General features: G+C 47.8%; 2 protein-coding genes across 4 annotated transcripts in view; one reads left to right on the forward strand and one right to left on the reverse strand.

Moving 5' to 3' along the window:
- Positions 1 to 11,553, forward strand: part of POLR1B (RNA polymerase I subunit B) — a 31,002-nt gene extending 19,449 nt beyond the window's left edge. For 2 of the 3 annotated variants that reach the window (XM_039530870.1, XM_039530872.1), the window contains 7 exons: positions 682 to 963; positions 1,571 to 1,704; positions 2,190 to 2,360; positions 3,537 to 3,693; positions 6,344 to 6,540; positions 7,458 to 7,711; positions 9,535 to 11,553. In XM_039530870.1, coding sequence (XP_039386804.1) covers positions 682 to 963; positions 1,571 to 1,704; positions 2,190 to 2,360; positions 3,537 to 3,693; positions 6,344 to 6,540; positions 7,458 to 7,711; positions 9,535 to 10,417 — 2,078 coding nt within the window. In that variant the 3' untranslated portion in view covers positions 10,418 to 11,553. The remainder of the gene's footprint in view (positions 1 to 681; positions 964 to 1,570; positions 1,705 to 2,189; positions 2,361 to 3,536; positions 3,694 to 6,343; positions 6,541 to 7,457; positions 7,712 to 9,534) is intronic. The other variant, XM_039530871.1, reaches the window with a different exon arrangement.
- A 5,812-nt stretch (positions 11,554 to 17,365) lies between these two features.
- On the reverse strand, positions 17,366 to 17,794 carry C3H6orf226 (chromosome 3 C6orf226 homolog). The gene is given in 2 exon segments (XM_039531444.1): positions 17,366 to 17,636; positions 17,639 to 17,794. Coding segments are annotated over 2 exon segments (228 nt in total). The 5' UTR covers positions 17,781 to 17,794; the 3' UTR covers positions 17,366 to 17,550.

Consider the following 17,794-nt stretch of genomic DNA (forward strand, 5'->3'; position numbering starts at 1 on the left):
AAATATACACATTATTTATATTCAGATACAGGATTTTATAAATATCTTTACATTTAGCATGGCTAAAAGAAACCACATTGATTGCTTTGAAAATAATGTCCGTTCTCCATAGAAAAGGAACAGCATGATGCCTGGAAGTGCTAGCTACTTCTCTGTGCTCCCTCCCCGCTGAGTTAGAAACTACGGCACTTGGATAGTTTATCATCAGAGCCCATTCAGTCCTTGGCCTGTGCACTGAGGCTGCAAACATAATGTCTGTTATGATACTGTTTTATGTCCACTAGAGACTGGGCTCAGACTACAATAGGCCAGAAAATTTCCAATGAGGTGAAACTTCAATGAAAAATACGGAAACAAACTGATAAAATTTCCATGGTAAAATCGTAGTTTTGCAGTCAGCTTTGAGACGGTTCACTCGCTTCACATAGCGCGCCGAATGGGGGTGAGGAACTTGAGCTGGATTTGACCCAGTGACCTGGCATGTAAAGGCTGTATCGCCCACTACCAGTCCACTGAACCCCCAAATGTAGATATAGCTTAATAAGCTGAGAATCTCCTTTGATGTCAGTCTTTTAGACTTCTGTGCATGAGTCTAATGAAGATGATTTATAGAATTGTATTTTGCAAATGTCCTTCATTAATATCAGCTCACACATTAAATCTGGCTTTTGTTTTTTAAAGGTCTGGGTATGCTACAAGATTCTGGGCTGTGTGTGGTGGCAGACAAGCTGAATTTTATTCGTTACCTGTCCCATTTTCGCTGCGTACACAGAGGTGCTGCGTTTGCCAAGATGAGAACCACCACAGTGCGCAAACTGCTCCCAGAATCCTGGGGCTTCCTGTGCCCTGTGCACACCCCCGACGGAGAGCCCTGTGGGCTGATGAACCATATTACGACTGTCTGTGAAATAGTGACGCAGTCATCCTACACCTTGTCCTTGCCACCTTTGCTCTGCTCCTTAGGTAGGTTCCATTGAGTTAATAACTTAAGAAAACTTAGAGAAAACAGCGGATGATGTTCTCTGCAGGACCCCACAGACCGTGTCTTCACTGGGTATCATTAAAACAAAAACACTTCAACGAGGCTAAACCTGCATTTTGGTTAATGACAAAAATAATACATGGCTTACACAGCACTGACATTTTAAAAATGTTGGTTGAATAGCAATCCATTTACTTGGGCGTATTGAACTAATAAAAGCTGCAAACGGTAGAATGAGCAGGTTCATGCATACAGAAAGAGAAATGCATAGAAATGTCTCCAACAAGTGTTGTCATTTGCACATTTATACGGTCACCAATGACTATTTAGTAAAAGAACAACTCATCTAAGCGTTTTATTTTCTTGTGGTCATCAAGCCACTTTTTGTTGTTTCAAATCTGGATATAATTCAGGCAGCATATGGAAAAATAGTGTATACTTGATATTTAGATTCTTAATATATGTAGCGGGCAAAGTAAAATGTAAAGCATTTCCTATATGCTGGTCTAGAATGTTTCTAAGATCCTGAAGAGTGTTTGGTGTGGATCACTACTTTCAGCATTAATGATTTCCTTGGTTCTTTCCCAGGTGTCACTCCCGTTGATGGGACTCCAAGCCAACCCTATGCAGAGTGTTACCCAGTCACACTGGATGGCTCGTTAGTGGGCTGGGTAGAAAAAGATATGGCTCCTACAATTGCAGATACTCTCCGGCACTTTAAGGTTGCCTTGTTTGATGTGACTTGACTTAAAAGCAGCAGTCTGAATGTCCTGTGCTAGACAGTATGCAATGTGGTGCACCTGGAGGCTTGCCTCAGATTCTGAAATAATTTTTAACACATCCCAAATGTTTCCTCCCTTCATTTTTGTGCCTGACCGATTCATTTGGTTTTATTTGAATTTTAAGAATTGAATTTTGTCATGTTCTTATTTAATTTTATATTATGATTATTTTATACCTATTTATAAGGCATTGCCGCATCAAGGTGTTTGTTGATTGTAGCAATTTAAAATGCAGTTGTTTTTCTCCAGTTTTGTAGAGATTTAGATGCAAATATTTTTTTAAAAATATATGAAACAGTGAATTTGTGTAGCTACTTGTGTGACTAAGATTTTCATTTGGAGGGGAAAATAGGCTATTGGATGCAAAAAAATCTTCATTTATTACAAGTTTTCTAACTAGCTTTTTTCTGTGCATGTGAGAACAGGTGATGCAAGAAAAGAAAATTCCAGCGTGGACTGAGGTGGTCCTTATTCCAATGACAGGAAAACCTAGTCTGTATCCAGGATTATTCATTTTTACTACCCCTTGCAGGATGGTTCGGCCTGTGAGAAATTTGGCCTTGGGAAAGGAAGAATTGATTGGTACTCTGGAACAGGTACTGTGCATGAGTCTGTCTAATGTGTTTGTTTATTACAAAGCAGTGGCCATTAGAGAAAAGTCTTTGATCCAAAAATAACACACACCTTACAAAGATATCTGTGAAAGGAACAATGAAGGGGAGGTGGGAAGCTGATCTTGTCAACAGGGCAGTTAAGTTTGCTTGGGTGACCTTAGCATTTTCTGGCTTTTTACTGGTGTGTACTTTGATAACCACTTTGTGCTTGTAAGGGTTTTTACCCTTCAGTTACTGATATGTGCTCTCAATATTAACTGTGCCTGAACGAAGGCTTTTGTGTGGATTACTTTCTTGTGTTCACCTACCCTGTCTTCTGGCATGACACTTAGCTTTCAGAAAGAATGCTTACATAGTGACTTAAAAACGTGGAAAGGCTGGAGTAACATTCCCCTTCCCAGTTTTACTTCCCATCTTCAGGGCTGGAAATTATATGAGAAGGTCGTTTACGTATACACCAGGGGTAGGCAACCTATGGCACGTGTGCCAAAGGTGGCACGTGAGCTGATTTTCAGCGGCACTCTCACTGCCCAGGTCCTGGTCACCGGTCTGGGGAGCTCTGCATTTTAATTTAATTTTAAATGAAGCTTCTTAAACATTTTAAAAACCTTGTTTACTTTACATACAACAATAGTTCAGTTATATATTATAGACTTACAGAAAGAGACCTTCTAAAAACGTTAAAACGTATGACTGGCATGTGAAACCTTAAATTAGAGTGAATAAATGAAGACTCGGCACAGCACTTCTGAAAGGCTGCCGACCCCTGGTATACACTGAGTGGGGTGTCTGACTTACTACCACAGTAGCGTAGCTCTGGTGACAGTGGCAGGCCCAGGCTAGCCACCCCAAATACAGTGAACCTGAACCCTGTGGGCACATACTAGCATATGCTGCCGTTGCATGTGGTACCGCAGCCCCACATTCTTGTGGTTAGTGCGCTAGCACAGATGAGAACCAGCGTGAATATGTCCACACAAGCTGAGAATCACATCCCTAGCTCAGGGCAGAAGTTGCCGTAGTTACGCTGGTTTTTGCATAGCCCTCTGTACACACTAGTACACAAGTTATCACGTAGAGCAACTGGGCTCTGAAAGTAGCTTTATTTACCTTTAAAAAGATCAATTTGATAATTAAATTGGACTTTGCTTATCTCAGGTCTTCATGAACATTGCTGTCCTTGAGGATGAAGTTGTGCCTGGCGTGACCACTCACCAGGAGCTCTTTCCTCATAGCATGCTGAGTGTGGTAGCCAACTTCATTCCATTCTCTGATCACAACCAGAGTCCCAGAAACATGTACCAATGCCAGATGGGTAAGTATTGTGCTAAATATTGCCATCAGACAATCCCCCAGGTTTCCACATGCAGGAGGAAGGGAAAGAATCAGATCCTTGACTCCTTCATTCCCCTTTCCTTTGTATCCTCCTTAGCTTTGCAGGAGGGGAGAACCTCCAACAAACCTTAGGGGGCCTGTTCGTTCCCTTCACAACCCCATGGGACTTGGGAGGCTCATTAGTATCCCTTGCGAGCCTTGCAAAGGAAAAGGCTTAAGAGGCCTCGTTTCTTATGTGCAGTGCTGAGCTCTCTGGAGCGGACCTTCTGCAACGTGAATTTTTGGTAGGAGAAGTTACTGTTTCAAATTATAGTCAAAGGCACAAGACCTCAGCAGAGTCCAAGGAAATTGGGTTTATTTCTCTTTTTTTTTTTTTTTTTTTTTTTTTGCTATTAAGTGGCAAATATGTTGAGTGTTGAGAGAGTGTGTGTGTCTGCCTGCTATATTTTCAGGGATCCTAATTCAAGAACCCATCCTCCACTTCACTTCAAAATTTGAAGAAAATGTCTACAAAGAAATTTCTTAACCCCATCAGATTGATGTGACTTATGCCTGAAAGCATGAGAGTTTATATCATTTCTAAACTTTGGGGGTTTATTACTGTCGGATGAAATTGTGTCTGTTCTCATTAAACTATGTACATTCCTAATCCTTTTTTAATCCAGCGAAGTTCTTGGTCTCTGTGATATCTATTGGCAATGAGTTTGTGTGTGTGTGTGTGTGTGTGTGTGTGTGTGTGTAATCTGTCTCCAAGGGTAGTGGCTAAGCTCAGGGGATGGCACGTGAATGGCCTGGACTTGTGCCCCACAGCTCTCCTCGAGGGACAGTTCTCGCAGTATCTAGTGGCCTTAGAGTGGTATCAGCTCTATTATCTGCCTTTGATACCACTGACCATGAGGTGTGTGGACTTGTTTCTGATCCATAGCAGCGACGGGTGGGATGCTCTGAATGGTCCTGGCCTTGCCTTGCTGAGTGCCCTCAGAGGGTGGTGTGGGGTAACTACTCCTGCCTGAGGCGCTCTCGTGTTAAACAAGAGGGGTGATATGTATGTGAGGCCATTGGGGGCTTAGTGATGAGGCGTGGGTTGCAGTATGCTGCTAACAGACCGCTCTACATCTCCATGACCCCTGACCTGGCCAGAGCTGTCCATTGTGGTGCTCCGTGTCTGGGGGAGACTGGCACAGCTCTGAGGGCTAACTGGCTGACTCCATCCCAGACAAGATGGAGGTGTTGCAGATTGGTTGGGGGAAACAATCGGAAGATAGACCAGGAATAATACTGGCCATTTTGAGGTGTGTCTGCGCCATCTGTGGATCAGGTTTGCAGTCTGGGCTCCGGTAACACTCAGACGCTGTTAGAAGAGCAGGTAGCTGCCACAGCATGATCACCTCTTTCCCCCTCCCCGAAGCGTCACATGGCTAAGAGATTGAGTCCATTTCCTTTGGATGCAGACCATGCAACTGTTACCCATACCTTTATCACCTTGCAAGGTGCTCTCTGGGAGGCTACATCTTAAAATCTGTCTGGAAACCGCATCGGGTACAGAACTTGGCAGCCTCTGTGTTAAGCAGTGTGTATTTCGTGGGCATATTAAACTGGGTCTCTGATCTGCACTGACGGCCTGTTGGTTTCTGGGTTGACTTTGTGTTGTTTTAGACCTATCAAGCCCTAAAATGGCCTGGCTTTAGGCCCCTCCCCATGACATACTACCACAGTGGTTAGTGAAGGCACTTGAGCTAAAGCTTCAGCGGTGTAAATGACAGAGCTCAGCTGGCAGGTGTTGAGAGAAGAGTGAGGTTGGGGACTCCAGGTTGGCTTTTGTTGGTGGAGTTTATTAAATGGTTGTTAAATCCCTGGTGCTGCTGGCATGGTGCTGTTGATGGGCGATTGCCAGAGTCTGCATGGTTTGTATTTTAAGAGTTTACCAAGGGCACTCGCTGCTTGGGATGGGTGTTCTTTTCCATACAGCCCTAAATGAAACCCTAAATGAAAAAGTGCTTCAAGAACTCAGAACGCCACCTTACGCCTGCTAGGCAGCAGAGACCAAGGAGTAAGGAATCCTGTCGGAAAGGTTTTGAAGCAGCAGATTTGTAGCTCAGTCATTTTCCCATAGTCTTTTGAAAGTAGTAAAGTGAATAAAATAGCAACCCATTGTTCAGAAGTGGCATCGCTCATCAATATTCAGGCCAGGAGTTAAAAAATATTTTATAGTATGAAAATGTAGGACAGAAGAGACATAAATGAAATGTCACATACAGAAAACCTTGATTTTAATTTTTTATGGTAAGTGTGAAATTGACATTCCATCTGGATATTTTAGAATTACTGTAACAGGGAGAATATTAAAAGTAAACCTTATTAAATGATAGGAATGGAACTGTATTAGTACAGGAGTTTAAGTAGTAGTTTGCAATTTGTGATTCAGGAGCAGGAAGGGAAGTTCTTATCTGCATCAGTGCAGTCTCAAAATGAAAGCTTAGGAGGACTTTTTGGATTTGGGGAAAACATCAACTTTTTCTCCATACACAAGAAGAGACTCTGCAGGCTGGATCAGGTTTATCCCTACCAAAGCCAGGACAGAACACTGTCATTTTTTGCCACTGGATTAATCCGGCTCTTTTTTGTTCTAGGCAAGCAAACTATGGGCTTTCCTCTTCTGACTTACCAGGATCGCTCAGATAATAAACTGTACCGACTTCAGACACCGCAGAGCCCCTTGGTGCGCCCGTCCATGTATGATTACTATGACATGGACAACTATCCAATCGGTACCAATGCAATCGTTGCTGTCATCTCCTACACTGGCTATGACATGGAAGATGCAATGGTAAGTCATTGAAAAGGAAACGGAATATTCTGCCTTGTCTGGTCACATGGGGACTGGAGTTTGAACGTAAATTCTAAAACCCACTGGCTATGTTGATTCTCAGTTAAATCATGAATTAAACATCTGTTTGTTTGGGGGTTTTTTTGCCAATTACTCAGTCTTAGTTTGCCACACAGTGGGTGCGCACACAAGAAATGAAAAGCCACCTAATGAAAAGTCTGCTGCTCCCCCGACAGGCTGCACCCCACCGCTCAGACTCCGCTGTGGAGTGTCTGGGGAGCAGGTCTCCCCCATGATGTGCTCTTCTCTGCCATTCCCCCCCGGCTCTGCTGCCGTCTGCCTTCCTACCGGTCTGGGGAATGCTCAGAGAGGCTGTGCAGCAGGGCCAGAGGGGCAGCATCAGAGGATGGAAGTAGCAGTTGGTAAGAGTTTACTTGCCTGCTTTCCTGGCGCACAAATCTCCCCGTCTGGTAAAGAAGGGAAATAAATCATTTTTTTCACATTTATGATGTGGCAGCTGTGACTGGCATCGGCCCATTGTGCTAGGCGCTGGCCTTGCCCCATTTGAGAAGTGGGTCGGGTCTGAGCGGTGCCGCGTGGGAAGTATGTGTGGTGTTTATGGGATTGTGATTGCTTTGGCAGGGCTGTGATTATTTAGCTAGAGGGATGTTTTTAAAAAAACAGTGGGTCACAGCAATATGTCAGTGCTTTCTCTGCCGAGGTTCAGAAAGCATCTGCGGGCAGAGGAAGGGGAATATAGAAGCCTTGGGGGAGTGACTGTGTAAAATGGAGAGACTGAAATCAGACATGAAGTGTTTTCATCGCGTTTAAAAATGATTGGTTTGGGTAAGTCGGCTTTGAAGCAGCCTCGCTGAAGGGACTCTCCTAAGACTGGTTTCTTGGGGTGTTTTGTTCAGATTGTAAGTAAGGCTTCGTGGGAGAGAGGATTTGCACACGGCAGCGTTTACAAGACGGAGAGCATAGATCTTGCTGAAAAAATCAAACAAGGAGATGACAGTCTGGTGTTTGGAGTCAAGCCTGGTGATCCAAGGGTTATACAGAATCTGGACGCTGATGGGCTGCCGCACGTTGGATCCATACTGCAATATGGGGACCCTTATTACAGCTACCTGAACCTCAGTACTGGGGAGAGCTTCGTAACCTATTACAAGTGAGTTCAGAGCTCAGCTGTCCTGGTTACCGTCTCAAATGTAGAGTTCTGAGAACTGCTCTGACGTGCAGACAGCCCTGTCGGGTTTAGGAGTCCTTTATTCGTTCCCTGATCATTCCAGAGAATGAAAGCATCTGTATCTCTTTTTATAAAACAACTCTCACTGGATGCATGCACTGTAGGGAAGAGTAATTAATATTGCAGATGGATTTCACACCAGTATATTGGCTCTCCTCTGAGCCCTGCAAGTGTTGAAAAGCTGCAGATGCTTCTTCACAAAGCTAGGGAAAGAGACACACAAGGTGGGCTTATCACAAAGTAAAACTGGAGACAGTTCTGGTGAGGAGAGCTTGTGCGTATGAGAGTCCTCACCTCCCACTCTCCACTACTCCTGCCGCCATTCTGTGTGTCGTACTACACTGCTTTCATACTCTGTGGCTTCTTTCACGAGAATTTCTTAAGGCACCCTGGGTAAGATTTTTACAGGTGCTTAAGCAACTGAGAAGCCTAAGTTCTGGTGACTTCCAACGAGAGGTGCGTAGGACCTACGTCACTTTGGAGCTAGGCTCCTACATCGCTCAGGCAGTGGTTTTCAGTTACCACATTGCTGGGAAGTAGGTGGTATCCCTGTCTTACTCGCGGAGAAACCAAGGCACAGGGTCTGTGGCAGAACTAGGAATAGAACCCACCTGTCATGACACCCTGTCAGTGCGCTAGACAAGCACGCCCCTCTCCATGTAGGATCAGTGACCTTCCTCTGTGTGGGTGGGTGATGGCCTCCTCCAGCTGCTGATCTTCATGCCCAGAATGTTAAAGGTGACACGAAAAGGATAGTTTAAAAATTGGGTATATAAAAAAAGGCCTAAAAGATGGTGGTTTTGGGGAGAGCAGGCTGGTTCTGCTGTTTGTATTATACCTTAGAAATATCAGGAATCTCAAGGTTTGTCTTCCTTTTTTCACCTGGGGGATCCCAGAGATATTTGTGAGATTTGACCCCTTAAACTAAGGGGACAAAGGTGTTGAATCTTCTAACAACAAGAACAACTTTCCCTTTACTAAAATATTAGTTGCTGATGTTAAACAGGTATTAACAAAAACAAACATTTTTGAATATTCTAACTAAAAATGGCCCCTTTCAAATCATCAGCTCTCTCTGCGCGCTTGTGATCTCACTGTTTCACCAATTCTCTAGTCCTCTTAGTCTGCAGTCAAGACTAGACATGAATTTCTAATGGAAAGGGGAAGAGAGGGCAAAATGAAAAGCCTTTTTTAAAAAAAAAACACACACACACAACTTTCAGGGCTTTATAGTTCATGATGATGTAATAAAAATAAAAAAGGGGTAAAAGTCCACTTCTTCTCATTTGCAGGTCACATTTAAAGTGTAAAGAAACTTACCAGGTATTGAAACTCAGCTTGACCATCAATTCCCACAGGGCAAAGATTAGTTTTAATTGCTTCTTACTCTACATTGTTCATGGTGCATAAATCACAAATCTTTTCGAAACCCTAGTTTTGATTATTGTATTAGAAATGACTTGAGCAGCCTTTGAGGAACCCGGTTTTCAAGTGTAATGCGTTCTAAAACCAACCCGAATGTTGTTTCAATCTCCATGCTTACAAAACGGCTTCTTCCTTGGGGAAATGCTGAGCTTCCCAAGACAGCCAGTTCACTTCACATAGCTTGGCTGTACTACTTAGAAAGTCTCTTTCTAAAAGTAGTTTGAGATTCTCTCTCTTTCCAGACAAAAGTTCCTGGCACAGAGCTGCCAAGTTAACAACTTTGAAACTTTCATTGACTTTCTTTTTTTTCCCCTTCCCAGGAGTAAGGAAAGTTGCATTGTGGATAACATCAAAGTGTGCAGCAATGACAGTGGAAATGGAAAATTTAAAAGTGTTTGCATCACTATGAGAATCCCTCGTAATCCAACTATTGGGGACAAATTTGCCAGCCGACATGGACAGAAGGGTATTTTGAGCAGACTCTGGCCAGTTGAGGACATGCCATTTACAGAGAGTGGAATGGTTCCAGATATTCTCTTCAATCCTCATGGCTTTCCATCCCGAATGACCATTGGAATGCTGATTGAGAGCATGGCAGGGAAGTCTGCAGCATTGCATGGCCTCTGTCATGATGCCACCCCCTTCACGTTTTCGGAGGAGAACTCTGCCTTGGAATACTTTGGCAAGATGTTGAAGGCTGCTGGCTATAACTACTATGGAACAGAGCGGATGTACAGTGGAATCAGTGGGGTGGAACTGGAGGCAGACATTTTTATTGGAGTTGTATACTATCAACGCCTGCGTCACATGGTTTCGGACAAGTTCCAAGTGAGGACGACAGGAGCCAGAGATAAAGTCACCAACCAGCCCATTGGTGGGAGGAATGTCCAGGGTGGGATTCGCTTCGGAGAGATGGAACGCGATGCCTTGTTGGCTCACGGCACGTCCTTCTTGCTGCATGACCGTCTCTTCAACTGTTCCGATCGGTCTGTGGCCCACGTCTGTGTCAAGTGTGGCAGTTTGCTTTCTCCTTTGTTGGAGAAGCCTCCGCCTTCCTGGTCCACGACACGCAATAGGAAATACTACTGTACTGTGTGCAATCAGAGCGACACAATCGACACCGTTTCTGTGCCTTATGTCTTCCGGTATTTTGTGGCTGAGTTGGCAGCCATGAACATAAAAGTGAAACTCGATGTGAACTAACTGTGGACGTGAATAGCAATTCACGTACTCTGGAAAAACTAATTTTTAAATGTCCAGATTTTTCTGTCAGAGGATTTATTGACTCATAGCTTGAAATCCTGCAACAGCTGTGGGATTAGTTTGATTTGTGTACTCTAACTGGGGAGATAATCTGCTAAATTACTTAGCAATCAAATGGAGAAGCGGTACAGATCCCTTAATAGTCACTGTTAGCCCTGTAACAGTCCTCTCTGCTTGTTTCATATTAGCCAAAAATCTCTTTAGACAATGAGGTATGAAAACCGAGCAGTGCCAATGCTTTACTGGACTAGTGGGTCGGGAATTAAAGCGTTAACTCCTTTTCCCAGACACTGTATCTAGTAACTGTGATGGCTCTGCCCGGCAGGGGATGGACCACAGTTGTGCTGAAGAGGTTAAATAAAGTGGAATGTCCTTGAACACTGGAAGACCACCGAAAGTCTTTGTTAAAGGAGCAAACCTAATGCCTTAATGGCTGGCACAGTCTCTCTGTCATGTGCAGCTAGCCAGGAAAAATCATTTCTTTGCCTATGTGAGAAATACATCTGCAGGGATTAAAAGGGGAAAACACTGGTGATTTGAAGGCACGGTCCGAAGTCAGGGCATGGTAGAGTGGCACTGCTCTAGGAGGCACTCTGGAGAGAGCCTGCATCAGAGAGGCACAGTCTGTCATAGTGCCGAGAGTGCAGTCTGCTCCATTCATTGGGGGGAGCAGATTGCTGCTTCTACTGTGCCAGCCCGTGTGAAGGGGGCAGGCTCTTGTTAGCCCCAGCCCCAGGGCAGCAGCACAAATTCTTGCTCACTCCTCAGCAGCCACTTGGGCCATTCACAATCTGGGCTTTAAGTCTGATGACTTCCTGCTATCAGTGCGTCTCTCAGTGTGTGAACAATTAACATAGACTAGTTACCTTCACTTTGGTGACAGTCAGGTTCTAGTCAGTGTCACTTCCTGGTTCTCAGTCCTAGCATAATTTGGGCTGCAAACACTGCAGCAGCAACATTTAAGTCTTGTCCCTTGTTCAATTTTATTTTTTATTCCATGGAAATGTGACTCTGGCTTTGTAAAAGTTCATTTTTAACTAACCTAAACTTGTGGCAAAATAAATCTTTTTATATTACGGAGGAGAGAAATAGGACTTTATTCCGACCTTGGAAAAATAGTAAAATACCCTGTGGTATTAAATATAAGTAATAACTAAAACAAATTAGGTGTTTTTGCTAAATATTATTGAGCGATGAGTCAGTTACAAGTTCATAGTATATTTCTAGCAATTATTGTAAAACTAAAGATGGAAAAATCATTCGTTGTAGTTGCCGCTGCAGCATGGTTTCTGTTTAAAGCTGAAATTTGTGACCTCTCGAAAATCCAAGTCCATCTTATGCCAATTCCCGGCCCAGGGTAGAATATGCTGCACGTTGGAGGACATTTGATCAAAGTGTTCCTGAAACACTGGTTGCCTCCCCCGATGATAGGTTTTCAAAATTTCACAATTTTTTACTCATCTCTGCACAAAAAAGGTTTTTTTTAATGGGGGCAGGCTCCACTGGACAGCAGAGATACCAGCCCTCCCTGATTTTCCATAATCCTCCCAGTGTTTAGATGTAATTATGATATTGCTTAAATCTACAAATTTTGCAATTACATTTAAAAACCAGAAAGATTGCGTGTGTTGTGTGCCACTCACCTCTCAGGACTGACAAGCCTAGAGCTGCAGCTGCAGCATTGTTCTTCTCCACCGGTGCCCCTGTGCAGATCAGAGTCAGCTGCAGCCCAGCCCTATATACAGTGTGTACTATTTTGTTGGCCAGCTGGGGGAGGCTCACAGGGTGGGGTTCCTGAGTCACGCTGGTCACATCCCCTGATGGGGACCCCGTCCCAGGCCGGTGTTGAACACAGGGCTGGCTGCCACTGACAAAATGAGCCAGATACACCAAAAAACCACGTGAAGTGGTTTCCGAAGTGTGTGCGAACAAGTGAGGATGTGGCCAATGTCATGGTCAGACCTGGTCATGGCTATTGATGTTACTAAATGTTACTTCAGCTTGTTACCACTGTTATTACTGTAACATGCACAGAAGTGAATCTAAAATGCACCACAAGCGTTCATGGCGCTACCCCAGACCTCTGTATTCGGCTTTGCACTTTTGCCACTACTCCAAGCAGCCTCCCTAAAAGTCTCAGCAGAAGGTCAGCATCTCTGGAGCTGAGATTGCCAGGACCCCTCTCTGAGATCTAGTGTCTGGCACCAAGAACAAGCTCCAAAGCCTAATTATTACAAAGTTACTCAATTCTGGTGCTCCCGAAACAGGCCAGCGCTGTGCACAGTCTCCAGAGCCAGCAAGAGCAAAGCTTCCCAATCCCATTCCCTGGAGTCGAGTAGGGTGCTCAGGGCCACAAGCCAGGAGACTGAGTTCAAGTTCCCCCTTCCACTGACTGACATTTTTGGGCTCTTGACAAGCCATATCAATGGCCATGGCCTCATATCCCTACCCGTCGGAGAGGCAGCATAGCCTCTATGGCGCACAGGCCTGGGACGTGGAAAGCCGGCAGAGTCCGGAACAGAATCCTGTTCTCTCTCCTAGCAGAACTACCTTTCCTTCTGAGAAAAAATAGCTCAAATCCATGTACTTGGCTGTGCGGCTTGTACGCTGGGCTTCCTCCTGCATCTTTCTCCTGGCCCAGCAAATAGCGGCAGGTGCAGTGTCTGCACAGTGACTGAGGAATGGTACTGGGGTTCAGGAAAGAGCCAGGAGAACTGAGGGGCAATGCAATCAGGAACTGCATGTGCAGTTACGGGAAGGGAGGGGTCAGTGCCAACACACAGCACAGTGGTTTCTAGAGAACCCAGGGTTCTCTAACGCCATTTAACTGCGCCAGTGTGGACACAAGTATACGTACCCGGTGTTATACCCACATCCAGCCCAGTATAATGTACACTCTGTCTGGGCACGGGGAGTCTGTGCAAGCACATACAGTTCAGTACTCGTGTATGCGTGTACTACGGACATAACCTAAAGCTCTAATCCCGCTATCCCTGGAGCCACAATCTGACCTGGTTCCTGGCACTCCCCGCCCTGCGCCAGGATCCCATGCATAGCTTCCCAGTCTCTTAGCGCTGCGTCCCAGCCGTGTGCTGTGCTTGGGCTGACATTTAGTCACCATGGAGAATTCAAGGATCTCCTACCTTTGCTGGGAATGATGGTGCATTGCATTGAGCTTTTCCCTGGCACCCCCAGTGAATAAGGAAATGGCATCATTTTCTACTCAGAGTGGAGCCAGAACCACTCCTGTATGGAAGACAGTTTCAATACCCAAATCAGTCTTAGATTCCATCCATTGAGGAATGAATATTCCAAGAGCGGTTCTATCAGGAAGTACCACTCATGAGTCCCCAGGCTTTCTTCCCATGGGATGGTGGCTCTTCCGAGCTGTTGTACGCAGGCCTCTCTGTGAGCAGCTACGCATGCCTGCTCCACAGGCAGCTACTGCCTCCAGAAAGAGCCAGAGCCTTTTAATGCCTGTATCTAGCTCTCTGGGTTCTCTCACCACATAAAATCTGGCAGCCGGTAGATGGCACTATTGGGATTAAGATTTGACACAAAAACACCCAACAAATTTCCGAGTGCAGCAGGTTTGGGCAAGTGCCACCTACCGCTAAAGAACTGAAGAACAGGTCAGTGACCTTCTGCTGTCATGATCCCAGCTGCTTAAGGAGGACCTGCCAGGCCAGCCAATGTTTGCTTCTATACAGATCAAAGTTAAACGGTACCATGGTGGCTGGCTTTACTTGCCAAAGTTTGTTTCGTGATCTCTTACACCACATACAAAATTACAGTGAGATGTGGCTTCTCACTAAGATGAATATTCAGCAATAGAAAATTAATTTACTGGGAAAACAGACAAACGAGTAGGTTCTAAATAACTGACTTTGCTTTCTTGTACCTTGTAATTTCTATAATAGAAAAATTCAGTATCAGTAAAAACACTGCTGAGCCACCTGTTGCTTAGTATTGACTCTGAAGAATGGCTGAACTCCATCCAGCTCCCACTGCAGTCAGTGAGACTTGCAGTTAGCAGGATCTGCTGCCGCCTCCTAAGGAGTGCTGAGCACCTTCAACTGCTATTGGCTTCAATACGTGGGGCATGTGCCCAGCCCCCTTCAGAATCTCATCCTAATTCATTATTTTTATACATCACTTCTTTGTACGTTTGGTTTTGTCAGTCTTAATTCAGAACTGTTCCGCTCTGCTTACCCCTTCCTAAATGGCAGAGCAGAAAGGGTACAGGGAAGGGTAGTAGGCAGGGCCAATGGCTAACTGATAGGTCTCAACATTGGAGACAAGGTGGGGGAGGGAATATCTTTTATTGGACCAACTTCTGTTGGTGAAAGAGCCAAGCTTCTGAGCCACACGGAGCTCGTGGTCAGCTCCAAAGCTTGTCTCTCAGCAACAGAAGTTGGTCCAACAGTAAATGTTCCCACCTTGTCCCCCTGGGACCAACAGAGCTGCAGCGATCGTGCAGACGACAATGGTAGCTATCCATCCTAGGGACTTACCTGGTCCCACTACTGTAATAGCTGACCAGCTCACAATCTCTAAGGCTGTGGTTCTCGGCCAGGGGGCTGCGAGCAGGTTTCAGGGGGGCTGCCAAAATAAACCAGAGCAGGGCCAGCATTAAAGTCGCCTGGGCCCAGGGCAGAGAGCCAAAGCTCAAGCCCCAGTGCACTGGGGGCTGTGCAGGTTGTCCGGCCAGCTGGGTGGTGGAGAGGCTGGGCTGTGCAGGTTGGCCATGACATCAGTGAAAACAAAGTACCAAGCCAGGATTAACACTCCCCATGACACGCGCGTGCCTGTCGAAGACACCCCCACGTCTAGACAGAACTGTTGATCAGCAACAAGTTTCACACTGAGTAAGTAAAACAAAAACAATCCGTTTATTTTTGTACCTATATTCTTTTGTTTTGCATATTACAGGGGTGTGTGTTTAGCTGTAGAACTAGCCATTTACTATAGTTTTTCATCTACTGGATATGCAGAAAAACAGTTGTGGCACAAGTGGGCTGTGGCATTTTTACAGCATGTTGTGGCGGCTCCGAAAGAGAGGCTGAGAACCCCAACTCTAATGCATTTATCGTCTAACCCCCCTGTGCGGCAGGGCAGGGCTGTTATGTCCCCACTGGACAGACGGGGCACTACGGGGGACAGGAACACCCCGGAAGCATGTCGGAATCACTGTCACTGTGGTTTGGTTTTGAGGAGGATTCTAGCTTTTAAGTGACTGGTGGAACGTAGATCCCTGACCCTCCATCCCCCGTGGTGTCCCCTGCACACCTAGAGGAGTGTCTCTGGGGAGGGTGAAGCCTGTTTGACCAAGAATCCTCCACAGATGCTTCTAGTCAGTCATTTCACTTGGGTGTGAATGTCCCCATCTGCTGCGAGAGCCAGTTGAGACAGGTCCCGTTGTATTGTTTCAGGCAATGAGCAGTATCTGACACGTCCTCTCGGCTCTAGCTGCCCCCATCTCCCCAGTCAGAACAGGCTTTAGTCTGAGTGGGGGTCTGCCTTCCCCAGCCTGACACCCAGTGGCTTCTTCTCAGGCACCTTCTGCCCCAAGAAAGGGGAGGCGCGGGGGAGGGGGACAAGAGGCCATTAGCCTATCAGGTTTTTCCCTTAAAAAAACAAACCCAAAAGTCCTGAGTGACAACGAGCGGCAGGGCCAGGTGCAGCAGCAACAGCGCCAAACAGCTGCTCCTTGTCTGTGGTTGCAGCCAAACCACGTTCAGCACCAGTTCAGCTACCCTGACCGCGGACACTGCAAGCAGTGGCTCTCTGTGGGGTACATCTGGCTTGAGTGCGAATGCTGCATGCTAGCAATGCCGGGTAGAGCTGCCAACCTCGAGCCAGTTACCCGCCGTTCCAGAGAACAGGCTCACTGGTCTTACAGGTGTTTCTGGGCTATATCGAGTAATGGCCACTGCCACACCTCACTGTAACCGTTTTTTCTTGAAATCGCTTGATTTTTGTAATTTCTTCCAACTGGCCTCTCTCGCAGGGTGCTGTTTATCTCAGGCCAGGCGTGTCGGACGGAGGGGCCCGATCTCAGGCCAGGCGTGTCGGACAGAGGGGCCTGATCTCAGGCCGGGCACTGGGCGCACATTGGACGGAGGGGCCTGATCTAAGGCCGGGCACCGGGCGCATTGGACGGAGGGGCCCGATCTCAGGCCAGGCGCCAGATGTGTCGGATGGAGCAACCTGATCTCAGAATGGGTGCGTCAGATGGAGGGACCCAATCTCAGGACAGGCGCCGGACGTGTTCGACGGAGCGACCTGATCTCAGGCCGGGCGCGTTGGACGCAGGGGCCTGATCTCAGGCCGGGCGTGTCGGACGGAGCGACCTGATGTCGGCTCGGGGCGCCGGGCGTGTCGGATGGAGGGGCCCGATCTCAGGCCGGGCGTGTCGGACGGAGAGGCCCGATCTCAGGCCGGGTGTGTCGGACAGAGCAGCCTGATGTCGGCTCGGGGCGCCGGGCGTGTCGGACGGAGGGGCCCGATCTCAGGCCGGGCGGGTCGGACGGAGGGGCCCGATCTCAGGCCGGGCGGGTCGGACGGAGCGACCTGATGTCGGCTCGGGGCGCCGGGCGCGTCGGACGCAGGGGCCCGATCTCAGGCCGGGCGTGTCGGACGGAGGGGCCTGATCTCAGGCCGGGCGTGTCGGATGGAGGGGTCCGATCTCAGGCCGGGCGCCGGGCACGCATTGGACGGAGGGGCCCGATCTCAGGCCGGGACGGAGAGGCCTGATCTCAGGCCGGACAGGTTGGACGGAGGGGCCCGATCTCAGGACGGGCGTGTCGGACGGAGCAGCCTGATGTTGGCTTGGGGCGCCGGGCATGTCGGACGGAGGGGCCCGATCTCGCGCCGGGCGGAGGGGCCCGGTCTCGGCTCGGGGCCCGGTCCGTACTGGACCGAGCGGTGCTGAGGCTGAGCCCAGGGGCCGGAGCGAGGCTCCCGCAGCCCAGCTGCGCACCCCGCACGCGCCTCTCCCCAGCCCGGGGCAGGCCGGGCCCATGCGGCCCTGTAACGCCCGCCGGGGTCCCCGTGCACGAGCCGGGCTCGCGTCAGGGCTGCGGGGGCTCGGCCGGGCGGGCCCGCTCCCAGGGCTTGGGCCGGCGGGCCAGGCGCGAGGGGTGGGGCTCGCCAGGCTCGCCGTGACGCTGGGCCGGTGGAGGCCGGGCACGTCCTGGCCGCTCCGCACCAGGCGGAGGATCTCGGAGAAGGAGGCCGGGGGCGCCGGGGCCGGGGCCGGGCCTGGGCCCGCCTGGCTCCGCAGCTCCGCGTCGGGCTCCATGGGCAGGATCGGGC

This window comes from Mauremys reevesii, linkage group 3 (genome assembly GCF_016161935.1).
Source record: "Mauremys reevesii isolate NIE-2019 linkage group 3, ASM1616193v1, whole genome shotgun sequence".
NCBI lineage: Eukaryota > Metazoa > Chordata > Testudines > Geoemydidae > Mauremys > Mauremys reevesii.